Genomic DNA, 18,731 nt, shown 5'->3' on the forward strand with positions numbered 1-18,731 from the left:
CCAGACAGCAGTTCATGTGAGACTAAAGAAACGTTTTCGTGAAGCGTTCCACATTTTTAAAAAAGAATTTAAAGAAAAAAAGGTCCACACGCAGCCCCACCTCCCATGGAGATGCGGCCTGAGGAGCAGAGGCAGGAGCTTGGAGACAAGGGCAGCGCGAAAGCTGTGTGGATGAAAGGCTCTTGGTGTCGCAGCCAGGAGTCAGTGCTGTGCCTCTGATGTGGGAGAGCCAACTTCAGGACACTGGTCCACAAGAGACCTCCCAGCTCCACGTAATATCAAATGGTGAAAATCTCCCAGAGAGCTCCATCTCAACACCAAGACCCAGCTTCACTCAACGACCAGCAAGCTACAGTGCTGGACAGCCTATGCCAAACGACTAGCAAGACGGGAACACAACCCCACCCATTAGCACAGAGGCTGCCTAAAAACATAATAAGGCCACAGACACCCCCAAAACACACCACCAGACATGGACCTGCCCACCAGAAAGAAAAGATCCAGCCTCATCCACCAGAACACAGGCACGAGTCCCCTCCACCAGGAAGCCTACACAATCCACTGAACCAACTTTAGCCACTGGAGACAGACACCAAAAACAACGGGAACTACGAACCTGCAGCCTGCAAAAAGGAGACCCCAAACACGGTAAGATAAGCAAAATGAGAAGACAGAGAAACATACAGCAGATGAAGGAGCAAGATAAAAACCCACCTGACCTAACAAATGAAGAGGAAATAGGCAGTCTACCTGAAAAAGAATTCAGAATAATGATAGTAAAGATTATCTAAAATCTTGGAAATAGAAAAGAGAAAATGCAAGAAAGATTTAACAAGGAGCTAGAAGAACTAAAGAGGAAACAAGCAACGATGAACAACACAATAAATGAAATTTAAAATACTCTAGATGGGATCAATAGCAGAATAACTGAGGCAGAAGAACGGATAAGTGACCTGGAAGATAAAATAGTGGAAATAACTACTGCAGAGCAGAAGAAAGAAAAAAGAATGAAAAGAACTGAAGACAGTCTCAGAGACCTCTGGGACAACATTAAATGCACCAACATTCGAATTATAGGGGTCCCAGAAGAAGAAGAGAAAAAGAAAGGGACTGAGAAAATATTTGAAGAGATTATAGTTGAAAACGTCCCTAATATGGGAAAGGAAGTAGTCAATCAAGTCCAGGAAGCACAGAGAGTCCCATACAGGATAAATCCAAGGAGAAACACGCCAAGACACATAGTAATCAAACTGTCAAAAATTAAATACAAAGAAAACATATTAAAAGCAGCAAGGGAAAAACAACAAATAACACACAAGGGAATCCCCATAAGGTTAACAGCTGATCTTTCAGCAAAAACTCTGCAAGCCAGAAGCGAGTGGCAGGACATATTTCAAGTGATGAAGGAGAAAAACCTACAACCAAGATTGCTCTACCCAACAAGGATCTCATTCAGATTTGATGGAGAAATTAAAACCTTTACAGATACACAAAAGCTGAGAGAGTTCAGCACCACCAAACCAGCTTTATAAAAAATGCTAAAGGACCTTCTCTAGGCAAGAAACACAAGAGAAGGAAAAGACCTATGATAACAAATGCAAAACAATTAAGAAAATGGGAATAGGAACATACATATCAATAATTTCCTTAAATGTAAATGGATTAAATGCTCCCACCGAAAGACAAAGACTGGCTGAATGGATACAAAAACAAGACCCATATATATGCTGTCTACAAGAGACCCACTTCAGACCTAGAGACACAAACAGACTGAAAGTGAGGGGATGGAAAAAGATATTCCATGCAAATGGAAATCAGAAGAAAGCTGGAGTAGCAATTCTTATATCAGACAAAATAGACTTTAAAATAAAAACTATTACAAGAGACAAAGAAGGACACTACATAATGATCAAGGGGTCGATCCAAGAAGAAGATAAAACAATTGTAAACATTTATGTACCCAACATAGGAGCACCTCAATACATAAGGCAAATACTAACAGCCATAAAAGGGGAAATCGACAGGAACACGTTCATAGTAGGAGACTTTAACACCCCACTTTCACCAATGGACAGATCATCCAAAATGAAAATAAATAAGGAAACACAAGCTTTAAATGATACATTAAACAAGATGGACTTAATTGATATTTATAGGACATTCCATCCAAAAACAACAGAATACACATTTTTCTCAAGTGCTCATGGAACATTCCCCAGGATAGATCATATTTTGGGTCACAAATCAAGCCTTGGTAAATTTAAGAAAAGTGAAATTGTATCAAGTATCTTTTCCAACCACAATGCTATGAGACTAGATATCAATTATAGGAAAAGACCTGTAAAAAATACAAACAAATAGAGGCTAAACAATACACGACTTAATAACGAAGTGATCACTGAAGAAATCAAAGAGGAAATCAAAAAATACCTAGAAACTTGGGCTTCCCTGGTGGCGCAGTGGTTGAGAGTCCGCCTGCCGATGCAGGGGACACGGGTTCGTGCCCCGGTCCGGGAAGATCCCACGTGCTGCAGAGCGGCTGGGCCCGTGAGCCATGGCCGCTGAGCCTGCGCTTCCGGAGCCTGTGCTCCACAACGGGAGAGGCCACAGCAGTGAGAGGCCCGCGTACGGCAAAAAAAAAAAAAAAAACTAGAAACAAATGACAATGGAGACACGACGACCCAAAACCTATGGGATACAGCAAAAGCAGTTCTAAGAGGGAAGTTTATAGCAATAAAATCCTACCTTAAGAAACAGGAAACATCTCGAATAAACAACCTAACCTTGCACCTAAAGCAATTAGAGAAAGAAGAACAAAGAAACCCCAAAGTTAGCAGAAGGAAAGAAATCATAAAGATCAGATCAGAAATAAATGAAAAAGAAATGAAGGAAACGATAGCAAAGATCAATAAAACTAAAAGCTGGGTCTTTGAGAAGATAAACAAAATTGATAAACTATTAGCCAGACTCATCAAGAAAAAAAGGGAGAAGACTCAAATCAATAGAATTACAAATGAAAACGGAGAAGTAACAACTGACACTGCAGAAATAGAAAAGATCATGAGAGATTACTACAAGCAACTCTATGCCAATAAAATGGAAAACCTGGAAGAAATGGACAAATTCTTAGAAATGTACATCCTGCCGAGACTGAATCAGGAAGAAGTAGAAAATATGAACAGACCAATCACAAGCACTGAAATTGAGACTGTGATTAAAAATCTTCCAACAAACAGAAGCCCAGGACCAGATGGCTTCACAGGCAACTTCTATCAAACATTTAGAGAAGAGGTAACACCTATCCTTCTCAAACTCTTCCAAAAGACAGCAGAGGGAGGAACACTACCAAACTCATTCTACGAGGCCACCATCACCCTGATACCAAAACCAGAAAAAGACGTCACAAAGAAAGAAAACTACAGGCCAATATCACTGATGAACACAGATGCAAAAATCCTCAACAAAATACTAGCTAAAAGAATCCGACAACACATTAAAAGGATCATACACCATGATCAAGTGGGGTTTATTCTAGTAATGCAAGGATTCTTCAATATACACAAATCAATCAATGTGATACACCATATTAACAAATTGAAGAAGAAAAACCATATGATCATCTCAATAGATGCAGAGAAAACTTTCGACAAAATTTAACACCCATTTATGATAAAAACACTGCAGAAAGTAGGCATAGAGGGAACTTTCCTCAACATAATAAAGGCCATATATGACAAACCCACAGCCAACATCGTCCTGAATGGTGAAAAACTGAAACGATTTCCCCTAAGATCAGGAACAAGACAAGGCTGTCCACTCTCACCACTCTTATTCAACAGTTTTGGAAGTTTTAGCCACAGCAATCAGAGAAGAAAAAGAAATAAAAGGAATCCAAATCAGAAAAGAAGAAGTAAAGCTCTCACTGTTTGCAGATGACATGATACTATACATAGAGAATCCTAAAGATGCTACCAGAAAACTACTAGAACTAATCAATGAATTTGGTAAAGTAGCACGATACAAAATTGATGCACAGAAATCTCTGGCATTCCTACACACTAATGATGAAAAATCTGAAAGTGAAATTAAGAAAACACTCCCAGTTAGCATTGCAACAAAAAGAATAAAATATCTAGGAATAAATCTACCTAAGGAGACAAAAGACCTGTATGCAGAAAATTATAAGACACTAATGAAAGAAATTAAAGATGATACAGATAGATGGAGAGCTATTCCATGTTCTTGGATTGGAAGAATCAACATTGTGAAAATGACTCTACTACCCAAAGCAATCTACAGATTCAATGCAATCCCTATCAAACTACCACTGGCATTTTTCACAGAACTAGAACAAATAATTTCACAATTTGTATGGAAACACAAAAGACCCTGAATAGCCAAAGCAATCTTGAGAATGAAAAATGGAGCTGGAGGAATCAGGCTCCCTGACTTCAGACTATATTACAAAGCTACAGTAATCAAGACAGTATGGTACTGGCACAAAAACAGAAAGAGAGATCAATGGAACAGGATAGAAAGCCCAGAGATAAACCCACGCACATATGGTCACCTTATCTTTGATAAAGGAGGCAAGAATATACAGTGGAGAAAAGACAGCCTCTTCAATAAGTGGTGCTGGGAAAACTGGACAGCTACCTGTAAAAGTATGAAATTAGAACACTCCCTAACACCATACACAAAAATAAGCTCAAAATGGATTAAAGACCTAAATGTAAGACCAGAAACTATCAAACTCTTAGAGGAAAACATAGGCAGAACACTCTATGATATAAATCACAGCAAGATACTTTTTGACCCACTTCCCAAAGAAATGGAAATAAAAACAAAAATAAACAAATGGGACCTAATGAAACTTAAAAGCTTTTGCACAGCAAAGGAAACCATAAACAAGACCAAAAGACAACCCTCAGAATGGGAGAAAATAGTTGCAAATGAAGCAACTGACAAAGGCTTAATCTCCAAAATATACAAGCAGCTCATGCAACTCAATATCAACAAAACAAACAACCCAATCCAAAAATGGGCAGAAGACCTAAATAGACATTTCTCCAAAGAAGATATACAGATTGCCAACAAACACATGAAAGAATGCTCAACATCATTAATCATTAGAGAAATGCAAATCAAAACTACAATGAGATATTATCTCAGACTGGTCAGAATGGCCATCATCAAAAAATCTAGAAACAATAAATGCTGGAGAGAGTGTGGAGAAAAGGGAACACTCTTGCACTGCTGGTGGGAATGTAAATTGATACAGCCAGTATAGAGAACAGTATGGAGGTTCCTTAAAAAACTACAAATAGAACTACCATACGACCCAGCAATCCCGCTACTGGGCATATACCCTGAGAAAACCATAATTCAAAAACAGTCATGTAGCAAAATGTTCAATGCAGCTCCATTTACAATAGCCAGGACATGGAAGCAACCTAAGTGTCCATCGTCAGATGAACGGATAAAGAAGATGTGGCACATATATACAATGGAATATTACTGTGCCATAAAAAGAAACGAAATTGAGCTATTTGTAGTGAGGTGGATGGACCTAGAGTCTGTCATACAGAGTGAAGTCAGTCAGAAAGAGAAAAACAAATACCATATGCTAACACAAATATATGGAATATAAGAAAAGAAAAAAGAAAGAGGTCATGAAGAACCTAGGGGTAAGATGGGAATGGAGACGCAGACCTACTAGAGAATGGACTTGAGGATATGGGGAGGGAGAAGGGTAGGCTGTGACAAAGTGAGAGAGTGGCATGGACATATATACACTACCAAACGTAGAATAGATAGCTAGTGGGAAGCAGGTGCATAGCACAGGGAGATCAGCTCGGTGCTCTGTGACCACCTAGAGGGGTGGGACAGGGAGGGTGGGAGGGAGGGAGATGCAAGAGGGAGCAGATATGGGGATATATGTATATGTATAATTGATTCACTTTGTTATAAAGCAGAAACTAACACACCATTGTAAAGCAATTATACTCCAATAAAGATGTTTAAAAAAAAAACTTTTTGAAAAAGATAGGCTTCACAGCTTTCCAAAGCATATATTTTGAAATAATTTGGTTTTAAGACTCTTTCCAGAAGGCACAAAAGAGAGAAAGTCCCTTAAAAAAGAACATGAACGCTAGGGCAGGGTCAGAATATTGAACACGGTGCACATGGGGAGAAAGGTGACAGGCTGAAAACACTGTGCCTGCGAGGCCGGCAGCCCGCCTGGCAGTGCTGCCCATGAACCCTGGCTGAGACCAGGAGGGAGGGAGGGAGGGAGGGAAAGACACATTTTGAAAATTCACAAACAAGGTCACGTCTCGATTTTCAGAAGGTGGGTGATGGACAACACAGGCCAACAGAAGCGACTTTCAGTTCTCTCCATCAGAATGATGTAGATTAGGTACCGCTATCACCCATTGACCTAATCCTTTCTAAACTGTCTTTTAACCCAAGATACATGGCTTTTTCCATTAACCTATGGAATAAGAAGCCACATATTCAAAAACCAGGCGTGCTTAAGCTGGTCTGAGGGACTGAGGCTCAGTCGGAAGGCAGGGAGTGGGCCCTGAACTACCTGAGAGGATAAGGAGAGCCAGAAAAGTCTCTGTTTTTATTAAATCCCATCTTCATAACTGTTTGCAATATTGAGAATTTCACATTTTAATGAACATGAAATTCTGTCACATGTATTCAGAAGCTACGCATAAATGAAGAACCTTAATTCTGTACTCTATCAGACACTGGTTTCTGATAAGAAGTGGATAAATAGGGCTTCCCTGGTGGCGCAGTGGTTGAGAGTCCGCCTGCCGATGCGGGGGACGCGGGTTCGTGCCCCGGTCCGGGAGGATCCCACGTGCCGCGGAGCGGCTGGGCCCGTGAGCCGTGGCCGCTGAGCCTGCGCTCCGCGACAGGAGAGGCCACAGCAGTGAGAGGCCCGCGTACCGCAAAAAAAAAAAAAAAAAAAAAAAAAAAAGTGGATAAATCACACGTTGGAACTCCGCAAAACCGCTTTCCACAGGAGAAAGGAAGTAAGCAGGAGGCAAGGTTTGAAAAAGGAGCTTCTTACCTCTTTCTGGCTTCCTCATACTGCCAGTTAAGCCTGACTCGGTCCACAAGCCTTGTTTTATCATCAAAGACGAACTTTGTGAAACAGAAGAAAGAAAAAAAATGGGGGAGACACATTAAAAACATAAATTTTCAAAATAGAAAATTCACTTAAACTTCCAGCAACAATGAAGAATATTTTAACTGGCCTTCCAATTGCCATTTTTCAAAGGTCTGGAAGGAAACACACCGAATCACAGCTGCCACCTCTGGTCAGTGGAGGTTGGGAGTGGGGCCGGAAAGACTTTTGCTGTCCCAACACTGGTGGATTTTTTTTTTTTTTTTAAACAGTGGAAGTATATTCATCTATTGTGTGATTCCAAGCAACAACAACAAATTAAGTTTTAAGAGAAATAGGGAATTCCTCAAAGTTGATACAAAAGCAAAAAAATTCACCCCGCCTACTGTAGTATATGCTCATTTCTCGGTAAACACAAAACAATGGTGTTCTTCTAAAAAGTCACAAGATCTGAAGAAGACGTACTAGCTGTGTGAGGTGTTGGCTACGGGACTCCTTCGACTGCTATGCAGCCCATCAAAGAATCAAAGGTAAAAGGATGGAAGGAAAGCACGGAAAAGCCTGGGACTGGCCGCCTCGCATCAGCAGTCAAGAGTTCGAATGAGGAGCTCTGATGCTATCACTAGTTGCACCTCAGTATTTTCATACCAATTACACCGAAGCCAACAAATTCCCAAACAAAACAAACAAGACCTGTATGAGAGGTAACTGCAGCTCACCTTGATTACTTCTTCCTTCATTCCTGGAAATACATGACTCTAGTTTCAATAAATCGGTTCCATCTGTAGATCTGACCTTACCCGGCCATATCTTAAAACCACTACTAAGTCTTTATTTTTTTAAATGACCTTGTGTCAACAAATATTTGGAAATATTCTACTTGTATGACTGGCGATGAGTTCACTGATACGAGTTTTGAGACAGGGCAATGGGGAATTTCCTTATATCTTTGTCACCTTGAATGGCAAGAAGAAATGCCTTATAGGAGACTAAGCATTCACCAATGAGATGTGTCACGATTCTACACATTTCAGCAGCCTCACCCAAGGCCTCTCTCCACAGTGTCCTCAATGTAAATGCATTTAGGCTGCAGCACTGCATCTGCAGAAACTCTCTACACTGGAAATGAGCTACTTGTCACCTTCTTCATTAGAGACCCCTAAAGCCGACTCATCATCAAGACAAATAAATGTCATTTCTTTAACTTCTTCTCAATGCTATTTGTGGACCTCTAAGCTCTGACTTTGCACTCTTCTGTGAGAATAAAATGGACATTTTAATTTAAAAAAAAGCCTACAGCCAAACGGATCCAACAGGTTCCTGCTTCATGGATCCTACATAGCCCTACAACATGTACCCCAACTGCTAAATTCCAACATCAGGCTTGTACTGCTTACAAATCTGTGCTTGTAAAGCCATGGGCTCCAAAAGCATGTTTGATTACATCAATGCCCATCCCACAAAACTAACTCAAAGTGATAACTACGTGAGGTAGGCAGACGTCTAAGATGGCCCCCAATGGCCTTCACCTCCTGGGATTGATCCCATGTGAAATCCCTTCCCTTTGAGAGTGGGCTAGACCCATGACTTGACTCTAACCAACAGAATACAACAAAGATGATGGGAAGTCATTTCTGTGATTAGATTACAAAAGACTGTGACTTCCTTCCTGCTGGAGACTCTCTTGGCTTCCACACTGTGACAAAGCAAGCTGATGTGCTAGAGAGGTCTATATGGTAAGGAACAGAAGCCCTCAGTCCAACAACCTGTGAGAAACTGAATCCTGCCAACAATCATGTAAGCCTGAAAGTGGACCCTTCCCAGTAAAGCCTTCCGATGAGGCTGCAACCCTGGCTGACACCTTGACTGCAGTTTCTTGAGAGCCCCTGAAGCAGAGGACACAGCCCAGTTTCCTGATCCACAGAATAAATGTGAGATAATAAAAGTGTGCTGTTTTAAAATGCTAGGTTGGGGGTGTTTTGTTATGCAGCAGTAGCTAACTAATGCAGTTATAGCCTTTTGATATATTTTTCTATAACATGATGTAGTAGAAAACACAGAGGTTTAGGGATCAGAGACATTGATTCAAACCCAGACCTGCCTCTCCCTGGCTACATGACCTTAGGTAACCTGGCACCTTGACCCCCTCGTCTGTCAAAAGAAGATGGAAACCACTACTTAAATTGAGGTAACAGCCATGAAGCTGCCAGGGCCAGCCCCAGTAAACTCATAAACAATGATAATTTAATGCTGAAGTTATTATAGCTGTATAACCAGTCACTCCCCACCTGACATTTTTAGAAAGTCTTACCTAAATCATTAGAGAACCTTCGATCTTACCTGTTGCTCTCAAACTAGTTGAGTCTCTAAATATTCTAATTCTAACCTTATGTTGAGCAGCAATGAATTATTCATGGAATTCAATAAGTATCATACTTCTTTCCTTCTCTCATGCCAAAATCTTTAGGCAAAAATGCCAGACATTTTCGACTTACAGATTCTTCTCTGTTTTAAACCAAGATACCTAGTCAAAAAATGTCCAAGTGTACTTTTGAGAACAATGAGGGGAACACAGCAAATAGGGCAGTTCAGGACATCCAAGACACAGAGGCATTATTTCCTATATTATAATCCCCTCAAAGAGGCACTATTTGTCGACATTTTAAAATATCAGCTAATTATTTAAAATCCAGAGTTTTTTAGTGAATGGTTTTCCTTTCTTTTTGTTTTTTATTTATTTAATTTTAGGAAGGCATTCTGCATTCCACTGATATTTCACCTTTACTTAGTAAGCCCTAAGAAAAAGAAGCCATCCAAACTGTTTTTCCATTTGTAACAAATAAATGTAAAACTTCACTCAATGACATTCCAACAGTAGTGTCTTTAAGTATTCACCAGCCCGCTTCAAATGATGGTTGCCAGTTTTGTTTTTGTGGCTAACTCCAGGCTTTACTAATTATCAAAAGGGGCATTAGGAAATTCTTGCAAGTCCCAAACAAAATTAATTTCAATTCAATTCAATTTCCTGACATTCTCTTAGAAGAGTAAGAAATAGCATCAAAGTATAACCCAAGAGTGACACAGCCACGAAGCCTCTGAAAAATCACTGCTCTAAGCCAGAGCTCAGCAAACTATGGCCCAAAGGCCAAATCCAGCCCAGCACCTCTCTCTGTAAATAAAGTTTTATTGGAATTTTACTGGAACAAGCCCCACCCACCCATTCACATAGGGCCAACGGCTGCTTCTGTACTATGACAACACAGCTGAGTAGCTACGGCAGAGACTGCAGGGCCAGCAAAGCCTAAAACACTTATTATCTGGACCTTAGCAGAAAAAGTTAGCTGATCCATGCTCTAAAAAGTCATATGTCTGCCAAGAAACAGCTAGACTCAACTCTCAAAAGGATTCTGCCTTTTTTAAGAATCCGAATCACAAGGATAGCGGTATAAGAAGCCGTTCAATTGCCTCCCAGGCCCCTGAACCTTCAAGATGGCTAGATGTGAAAAACAATATTCATTCTTCAAACTTAATGACACAAAAGCCAAAACATTTTTGAAGGGAAAGTGGAAAAGTTAAAGAAATGGGTGACGGCCACACAAAAGCAGTCCTTTCCTCTCTGGGCACACTCGGTTCCTCCCCCTGCCAAGTAAGCGTACCTCACTGATGACCTCGGTCTGAGACCCAGCATCGCAGAACTGGTGAGGTAAAGACTCGCCCAGTGCGCCTGCACTGGGAGGGAACTCTTGCAGAGGGTCGGTAAGAGAACAGCTATTCCTGAAGCCATCGGTCAGCTTGGCCAGGCTCTGGAACAGAATGAAACAAGAGACGTGAACAGCGATGGCGATGCTTCTCTTCCCTGTCACCGCGGTCATTTCCTTCCTGTTCCGGGTCGGCAGCCTCATTACTGGAGAGTGGGCCGGCCCCAACTCCATTCTCATGAGATTCAAAAGAAATGTCGATCAGCACATACACCTTTCATGAAACTCGTAGTAATTTAAATCAGATGGCAACTGAGTCCTCCTGGCAGCAGGTGAATAATACAGAGAACAACTGTGGTACCATTTTTACTGTTTTTTAAACCTTTGTGTTTCCTAAAGAAAAAATAAGCATTCCCTCCAAGAAAGCCAGATTCAAAATAGAGAGTAGAAAGGCAGTTGCCAGGAGCTGGAGGGCTGGGGGAAATGAGGAGATGCTGGTCAAAGGGTACCAAGTCCCAGCTGTGAGGGGAATAAGTCCCCGGATCTCATGAACCTCATGTCCACAGCATGGTAGGTATAGTTAGCAATACTGTAGCGCATATTTGCAAGTTGCTACGAGAGTAGATCTTAAAAGTCCTCACCACGTAAAAAGAAAGGTAACCATGTGACGTGATGGATGTGTTAACTAATTTTATTGTGGTAATCGTTTCACAATAGATGTGTATATCAAACCATCACGTACACCTTAAATTTATACAATTTTATTTGTCAAGTGTACCTCAATGGAGCAAAGGGGAGGGGGGAAAGTATTTCCATCCAAAATAGTCTATCGATAAATAAGTCCAACACAGATGAATGCCGCCTTGAGATCTTCAGTACCACACAGAAGGTGAAAAGAGCTCCCAGACGATATTTACATATTCTTATAACCTGGCTTTTCAGTCAAAATGTTACAGGGTCAAAAGTCATCTTATATGGATGTCGGTTTGCCAAAAGTTAGAGTAAGCATAAATTCTGGTACAGGGAACCCTTTTGGGTGAAAGTTAAAGAGAAATCAGATTTGCTAAGATTTTTAAAAGACCTGTGAAAAGCAACTACACCCCCATAAAAAGAAATCTAAAAAAATAAGAGGAAAACATGAAAAAAAATGTTTTTAAATAAAAGACTTGTGAATGCATTCACATTCAGCAGATACTCCTGCAGACACTGGACGCCCACGTGCAGTGTACCCCAGGTAGCTGCCTCTGGATCTAGACAAAGGCGTCTTGGAATGGGCCAAGATTGCTACAGTCATATAAGAAAGATGAAACCATTTATTTGATTTTACTAGATGAAGACATTGCCTATGCGTCTCCCTGGAGCGTCTCAGAGTAGACGCTGGGGTCTGAAGCTTCTTCCAGAAATTCTATCTCCAGCCTCTGTGGTGGGGAACCCACTCGAAGCAACTGGGTGGCTTGGCTAGCTCTGCGCTCTCAGAGAGAACGGGGCAAGGACACCAGCTCCACGTCCCGGGCGAGGCCTCCGCGTCCCTGGGGTGAAGTACCACCTGGTCCACGCCAGGGTTGGGGCTTGGACCACATGGGTGATGTCCACAGAGCACCTCGCCCAGTGCGGCACACAGAGGCCTTGGCAGACGGCAGCTGTTCTCCTTGCTACCAGGCCTGGGAGAAAATCTAACAGGTGACCATTTAGCTCTCATTACCTGGAAATACAGGGCATCTGAAAATACAGATTTCTGGGTCCCAACCCCAGACAGTCTATTCCAGGAGACCTAGGGTAGGGTCTGGTAATCTGCAACTGAACGAGCAGTCTAGGGACACTCCAGCCTCACGCCCTTGACATTAGGAAGCACTGCCGGGCAAGGCAGTCACGTGCGCACCTGTTGCACTCGGCCTGCGAGTCTGAGCTTTGCTCCCACGTCCTTCTGTGTCTTACATGCTACAGAATCGAGACAAAGGCCTCCCAGCACCAGGTGCTCACTCGGTGTACTGAGCCGAAAAGAAAAGCAACAACAGAGAGCATCGGATGCATTCCGGCACGGAGCAGGAGCCCCGCATGGGTCGCTGCAAAAACTCAGCTTTTTCTAAAAATAATAGAAACTGCAGGAGTTCAAGGGGCAAAAAAATAAAGCAATATAAAGCTACAATGAAAAAAAGTCTGTCCTCATGGTGGAATACTCTGCAGCCATATCCAGGAAGGAGGGAAGTCTGAGTCCAGAGACGGGAAAAGGTACAGGGCAGAATGGTTAGGTGCGGAAGCTACCGCAGGGCAGCAGGCACAGGCCCGGCTTTCTGCGAGGGCAGCTGGCCACGTGTTCACTTTCAAATGTCTGTATAAACACTGGAAGGGTGTACAAGAAGCTAATAAAAGCAGCTACAGGAGGTGAGAGAATGGGGTGACAGCAAGACTCTTACAACAGACGTTGAATTATTTTGATTATTTAACAATACAAATGTATCACCCATTGTTGTGGCCTGAATTGTGTCCTCCAACAAGATACGCTGAAGTCCTAACCCCCCAGAACCTGGAATGTGTGCTTATTTGGAAGGAAGGCCTGCAGATGGAATCGAGTTAACACGAGGTCACGCTGGATTAGAGCAGGTTCTAATCCAGTGATCAGTGTCCTTATAAGAAGAAAACATTCATACACAGAGACACGGGAAACCGCGTGATGACACAGGCAGAGACTGGCGTGATACATCTACAAGCCGAGGAACACCAAGGACTGCCTGCAGCCCCCGGGAGCTGGGAGAGGCAGGGAAGGAGCTTCCCCTAGAGCCTTCAGACAGAGCGTGGCCCTGCCGCACCTTGATATCAGACTTCTGTCCTCCAGACTCGGAGAGAATAAACTTCTGTTGTTCTAAGCCACCTGGTTTGTGGTTCTTTGTCATGGCAGCCCTAGGAAACTAATACGCATATTTTTAAATATTTATAAATATGTACACACACATATACAGACGATATCATATATACATATATATTACACATACATGTATGTCTTTAAAATATGTATTATATAATAAATATATAATATATATAGTAAATATAAATATATATATATATTTTTTTAACTTTTTCAATAAAGTTAAGAGACAAGCAGGTGGGCAGACGGACATGGGCTCTGAAGGGCACCCGGGCCTCTTACTTGCATCAGGTCCCGCCTCTCCTTCTCGCCTGTACAAATGGCTTTCTTGATGGTCCTGAGCTCACTCATTATGGCCTGAGCCTCATCCAGTTTGTAGTTGGTGTGAGCACTTGACATCTTGCGATCAATCCTGGTTCGAAAAGAAATATGAGTCATTCTATGCGAGATTACAACGTTCCATTAAACAATAACCACCCCAAACTTAAAAGCTTCATAGAAAGGTGGGAAACAGTTAAAAACAATGTTTTGACAAAGAAAAATATAGATCCCATACGACCTTCCTTGTTTGTGGTGAACACCACATGAGACTGGTGGTGGATGGCTCCCTTTGCTCCAAGAGCATCCTCTGCAGGTGAGGACGTTCCAGGCAGGGTTCCCGTGGCCTCTACTAATGCTTAAGCAACAAGTTCACTGGCTTAAAAATTTCCTGAAATTTTAAATTTCCCTCTCTGAGAGCAGGAGCATGTCTTATTCGTTTATCCCCAGCATGTGGCTTAGTGGTCAAAAATGTCTATTAAATAAACATACGAATGAAATCTGTGTACAAGAAGAATATATGGGAAACAGCAAAAAGTAGTGAACTTTCAACAGGGACACCCTGTACAAAAGTTGGAAACTCTTATGGCTCCTCTATCTTTCTTTTATTCTGGTTCTAATTTATCACTCTCTCAATCTACTCCTCCCCTTCTATTCAAACATCCATCCTTCCTTCCTTCATGCTTCCCACTCAAGCTAACTTCCTTCCAGCCAGCCCACCCCTGGGCACACAGGGCCTGGTTCTGGGTGGTGGAAGCAAGAGCGCTGACCGAGACTAGGCTTGGCTCTGGCCTGCAAAGAGCAGGCAGCCTCCTGTAGACCGTCCTTGGTCACATCTTCCACACCTGTCTTAAGCCTTGGAAGCCCTCGGGGCTGAAGAAGAGACTTTGGTCCAGAAACAGAATGAACTCCTTCTCTGGAAAGTCACCAGCTTGCATTTCAGGTTCCAGATCCACCATGGCACAGATTCTAGTTCTAAGCTGCTTCTCCCATGTTACCCGAAAATCCAGATCCTTAACGGCCAGCCCAAACTCCTTTATGTTCCACTCACACGAGCATCCTGGCATGCTGGTGAGTACAAGTGACACTCCAGCTCTACAGTGAGACCCTGGCAAAGACACTTCACCTCTTTGAACCTCAGTTTCCTCATGCCTCAAATGAAGACACTAAAAATGTCCCTGCCATTTAATGAGAAATGTAAGAAGAGGGCTTACTTGGCAGAGAGCTGGCGTATAATGTCTGTGCTGATTATTATTCTCAGGATAATGCTCAGTCTACTTACTCAGGGGAGAAAAAGTAAAAAATTCACCAACTCCGGTACTTTATTATCATTAACAAATTCCTGGCCACAAATGTCACAACTCACAGCAAAACTCAGCACCAGAGCTGATCTGAGCTATCAGCACCACTGGAATGAGAGAACAAGCAGGAAATCATTCCCTCCCTTTGGAATAGGGCTTCAGGGCTCAACAGCACTGCTATGATTGCCATCTGCAACCAACAAAATACTTATGAAAACTGGTCCCGAGTCCTCTTCCTTGGAGAGCGGATACAGATGCACTGGGGGACCCCACACATTGAAAGGTGACACCCCTACATCCCAACATGGCCTGGCCATGTGTTTTTCCATTTTAGCTGTTCTATGGAGAACCAGGAGCCTCTAATGCAAGGCAGGAACAAAGGCCATCCATCTCCCAGCACTGCATCTGTCTAGGAAGTGGCCCAATTTTTCTTGCAGAGAGAATCCAGACTCATTTATGTAATAATATCTCCTTATATCCATCTTCTGATAAAAGGCCTTCCAATACACCTCATTTAATGTCACAAACCACAACCCACGTAGGTTGATGAAGTCTGTAGAAAAGGGTTACATCATTTCCATACAAAAAACCCAAGGCCAAAAAAAGTGTGATTTCCCTGTAACAGTTAATGACCAATGCCTTTGCTAACCAGGCCTACTGGCTCCTCCGGAATGAGAAATACAGCAAAGGGATCGTCACGTGACACTGACACCCACATAGAGAGATGAAACTCTACTGCACTGAACAAAATGTTTTCAATTCCTTAACCACCCATGCTAATCAAATGGTCATAGAGTATAGACACACACCCACTGTTAAGGCCGCAACGTAAGACGCTAACCACATCAGCTCCAGCTTCGTACTTAGGTGTTGTGACTTCCTTATAGCTCTGAGCAGCTACAGAGCCTAAGTGCGGCCATCAGTAAAGCCAGGCACCGCGCCAGGTGCCCGTCAAGGCACCAGCAGCTCCAATGGGAATGGCCGCTACCTGGAGGAAAACAGGCCCCGATTCCCATCAGGGAGGGGGACCTGCAGCCCTGTAATGCCTCTCATCGGCAGACACTGCAAAGCGCCTCGGAGAACGAAAGTTCAACTTTAAGGCCACGGGCCTGGGCCCTGACCTCAGCTCCACCCAGGTGGCTCTGAGACCTCGAAAAGGAAAGAAGATTGACCGAGAGCAGCTGTCTTCACTCTGTCCCGAGGGTGTCCTGGAGTGGTGAGCTGGAGTAAAGGGAGAACCCACACAGGGTTCGGGGACCCTCACCCCTGCTTCGGCAAGCCCCTCCCTTCGCTACATTTCACACAGTCTGCTTCCACAGAAGGTGTCATTTGAGGGGAAGGAAAGGCGAAAAGATTCCACAGTTAAAAAGTGTGAAAGCTATTAGAGAAGATGATCTCAAAGTTCTAGGAATCTCTGAAACACTATTGTTTAAAAATAGTTATGTATTATTGTAGAATATATAATTATGTAAAAAGTTGTTATTATATAAATATAACCTTATATAGCCATATTTTATACAGTACATATTATTTGATTAAATTATATAATTATATAAATAGCACATTAAAATAGTTCAGTGTATCAAGCACCTACTACTCGGTGACAGAGTCTTGTTGCATGCTCTGTGTCTGTCATCTCATTTAATCCCCTCAACAGTTTTATGAGATGAGCACAATCTTCTCAGACTTTATAATGGAAAAATTGAGGCTCAGAGAGATTAAGTAGCCCAAGAGGACAAGCTAAGATCTGGCACAGCCAAGATTCAAAGCTACATCTCGCAGTTATCAAGTCCGAATTGGACCGCCAGGTGCAGAGATGGCCCTTGCTACCCCCTGGGGGCACTCCTGCTCAGAGTGGCCAAGATAGGGTCCGTATGCTTTATCATCTAACAAAAACTTCAAAGGACAGGAACCCTCTTCCACTGCATCTGCGAAACTCACTTATTTGGGAGTTTTCTCCCTTTTTCCAAATTCCCTCTAAAACTTTGGTCAAATTCGGAGGATACACTCAGTGATTTGGTACTTTCTAAAATATCAATATATTCCATTACATGAAGGAAATCAGAACATCTGTGACTGCCAAAGAGCTTTTTCGTTTTTTAATTTTAATTAAGAGCTCAAAACAGTGCTTATACATCTCAAATAAGATGACGGAAAGTTGACAAGGGCTCAACAAAAGGTGGTATTAGTAAGAACACAAGTTATTACGCAGTGCGACGTGATGTGCATCTTCTGTCCCCCCAGCACCCACGTGCTGGATTCCTAATGCCCAGGGTGACGGGATCAGGGGGCGGGGCCGTTGGGAGGTGGTCAGGTCATGAGGGAGAAGCCCTCATGAATGGGATCAGTGCCCTTATGAAAGAGGCCCCAGGGAGCTCCCCAGCCCCTTCCGCCATGTGAGGACACGGCGAGAAGATGGCCATTCGTGAACTGGGAAGCTGGCTCTCACCAGACACAGAACCTGACCATGCTGGCACCCTGATCTTGGACTTCCAGTCTCCAGAACTATGAGAAATGGATTTTTGTTGTTTATAAGCCAGCCGCTCTATGGCACTTTGTTATAGCAGCCTGAAGGGACGAACACCCAGGGTAAAACAAACAAACAAACAAAAAAACCCAGGACACAGACCACACAGCCTTTACTTTTCACCCCTCAACATTTTGCAGCAGCTTCGGGAAGGTTAAGTGACTTGCTCAAGGTCACACAGCCTGTAAGAGGCACAGTGAGCTTCCCACTGAGGCCCCTCACACCACACTCATCCTCTTCTGTTGCCGGGCTAGCAATACATTCAGGGTCAAGGCCTCCAAACTCACATTGTGTCAAATCTGAGGGCCACCCCCACAGCCAGTCAGGTGTGGCCCCAAAGTAAACTGGTGCTCTCTACTGGCTGCCTTTGAAAGAAATGGTTAGAGACAAAAGAAGGCACAGCTTCAAATGCTGACCGCACACCACTAAGAAGGCATCTTCAAGATGATTCTCATCAACCTCCCTCTCCCGCTGCCCTCAAGTGTCCATATTTGTTGTTCAACTTAAGATGTCAAGAGAAGGGCTTCCCTGTGGCACAGTGATTAAGTATCCACCTGCCAATGCAGGGGACATGGGATCGAGCCCTGGTCCGGGAAGATCCCACATGCCACGGAGCAACTAAGCCCGTGCGCCACAGCTACTGAGCCTACGCTCTAGAGCCCGCGAGCCACAACTACTGAGCCTGTGTGCCACAACTACTGAGGCCCGCGTGCCTAGAGGCCGTGCTCCGCAACAAGAGAAGCCACCGCAATGAGAAGCCCACGCACCGCAACCAAGAGTAGCCCCTGCTCGCCGCAACTAGAGAAAGACCGCACGCAGCAATGAAGACCCAACGCAGCCAAAAATAAATATAAATAAAATAAATTAATTTTTTAAAAGATGT

General features: G+C 43.1%; 1 protein-coding gene across 2 annotated transcripts in view; it reads right to left on the minus strand.

The window, feature by feature from the left end:
* WWC3 (WWC family member 3) overlaps nt 1-18,731 on the minus strand; it is a 127,975-nt gene that overhangs the window by 43,380 nt on the left and 65,864 nt on the right. For both annotated transcript variants that reach the window (XM_059050094.2, XM_067022972.1), the window contains 3 exons: nt 13,985-14,114; nt 10,798-10,944; nt 7,085-7,158 (listed from right to left, as the gene is read on the minus strand). In XM_059050094.2, coding sequence (XP_058906077.1) covers nt 7,085-7,158; nt 10,798-10,944; nt 13,985-14,114 — 351 coding nt within the window. The remainder of the gene's footprint in view (nt 1-7,084; nt 7,159-10,797; nt 10,945-13,984; nt 14,115-18,731) is intronic.

Source organism: Kogia breviceps, chromosome X, assembly GCF_026419965.1.
Source record: "Kogia breviceps isolate mKogBre1 chromosome X, mKogBre1 haplotype 1, whole genome shotgun sequence".
NCBI classification, from domain to species: domain Eukaryota; kingdom Metazoa; phylum Chordata; class Mammalia; order Artiodactyla; family Physeteridae; genus Kogia; species Kogia breviceps.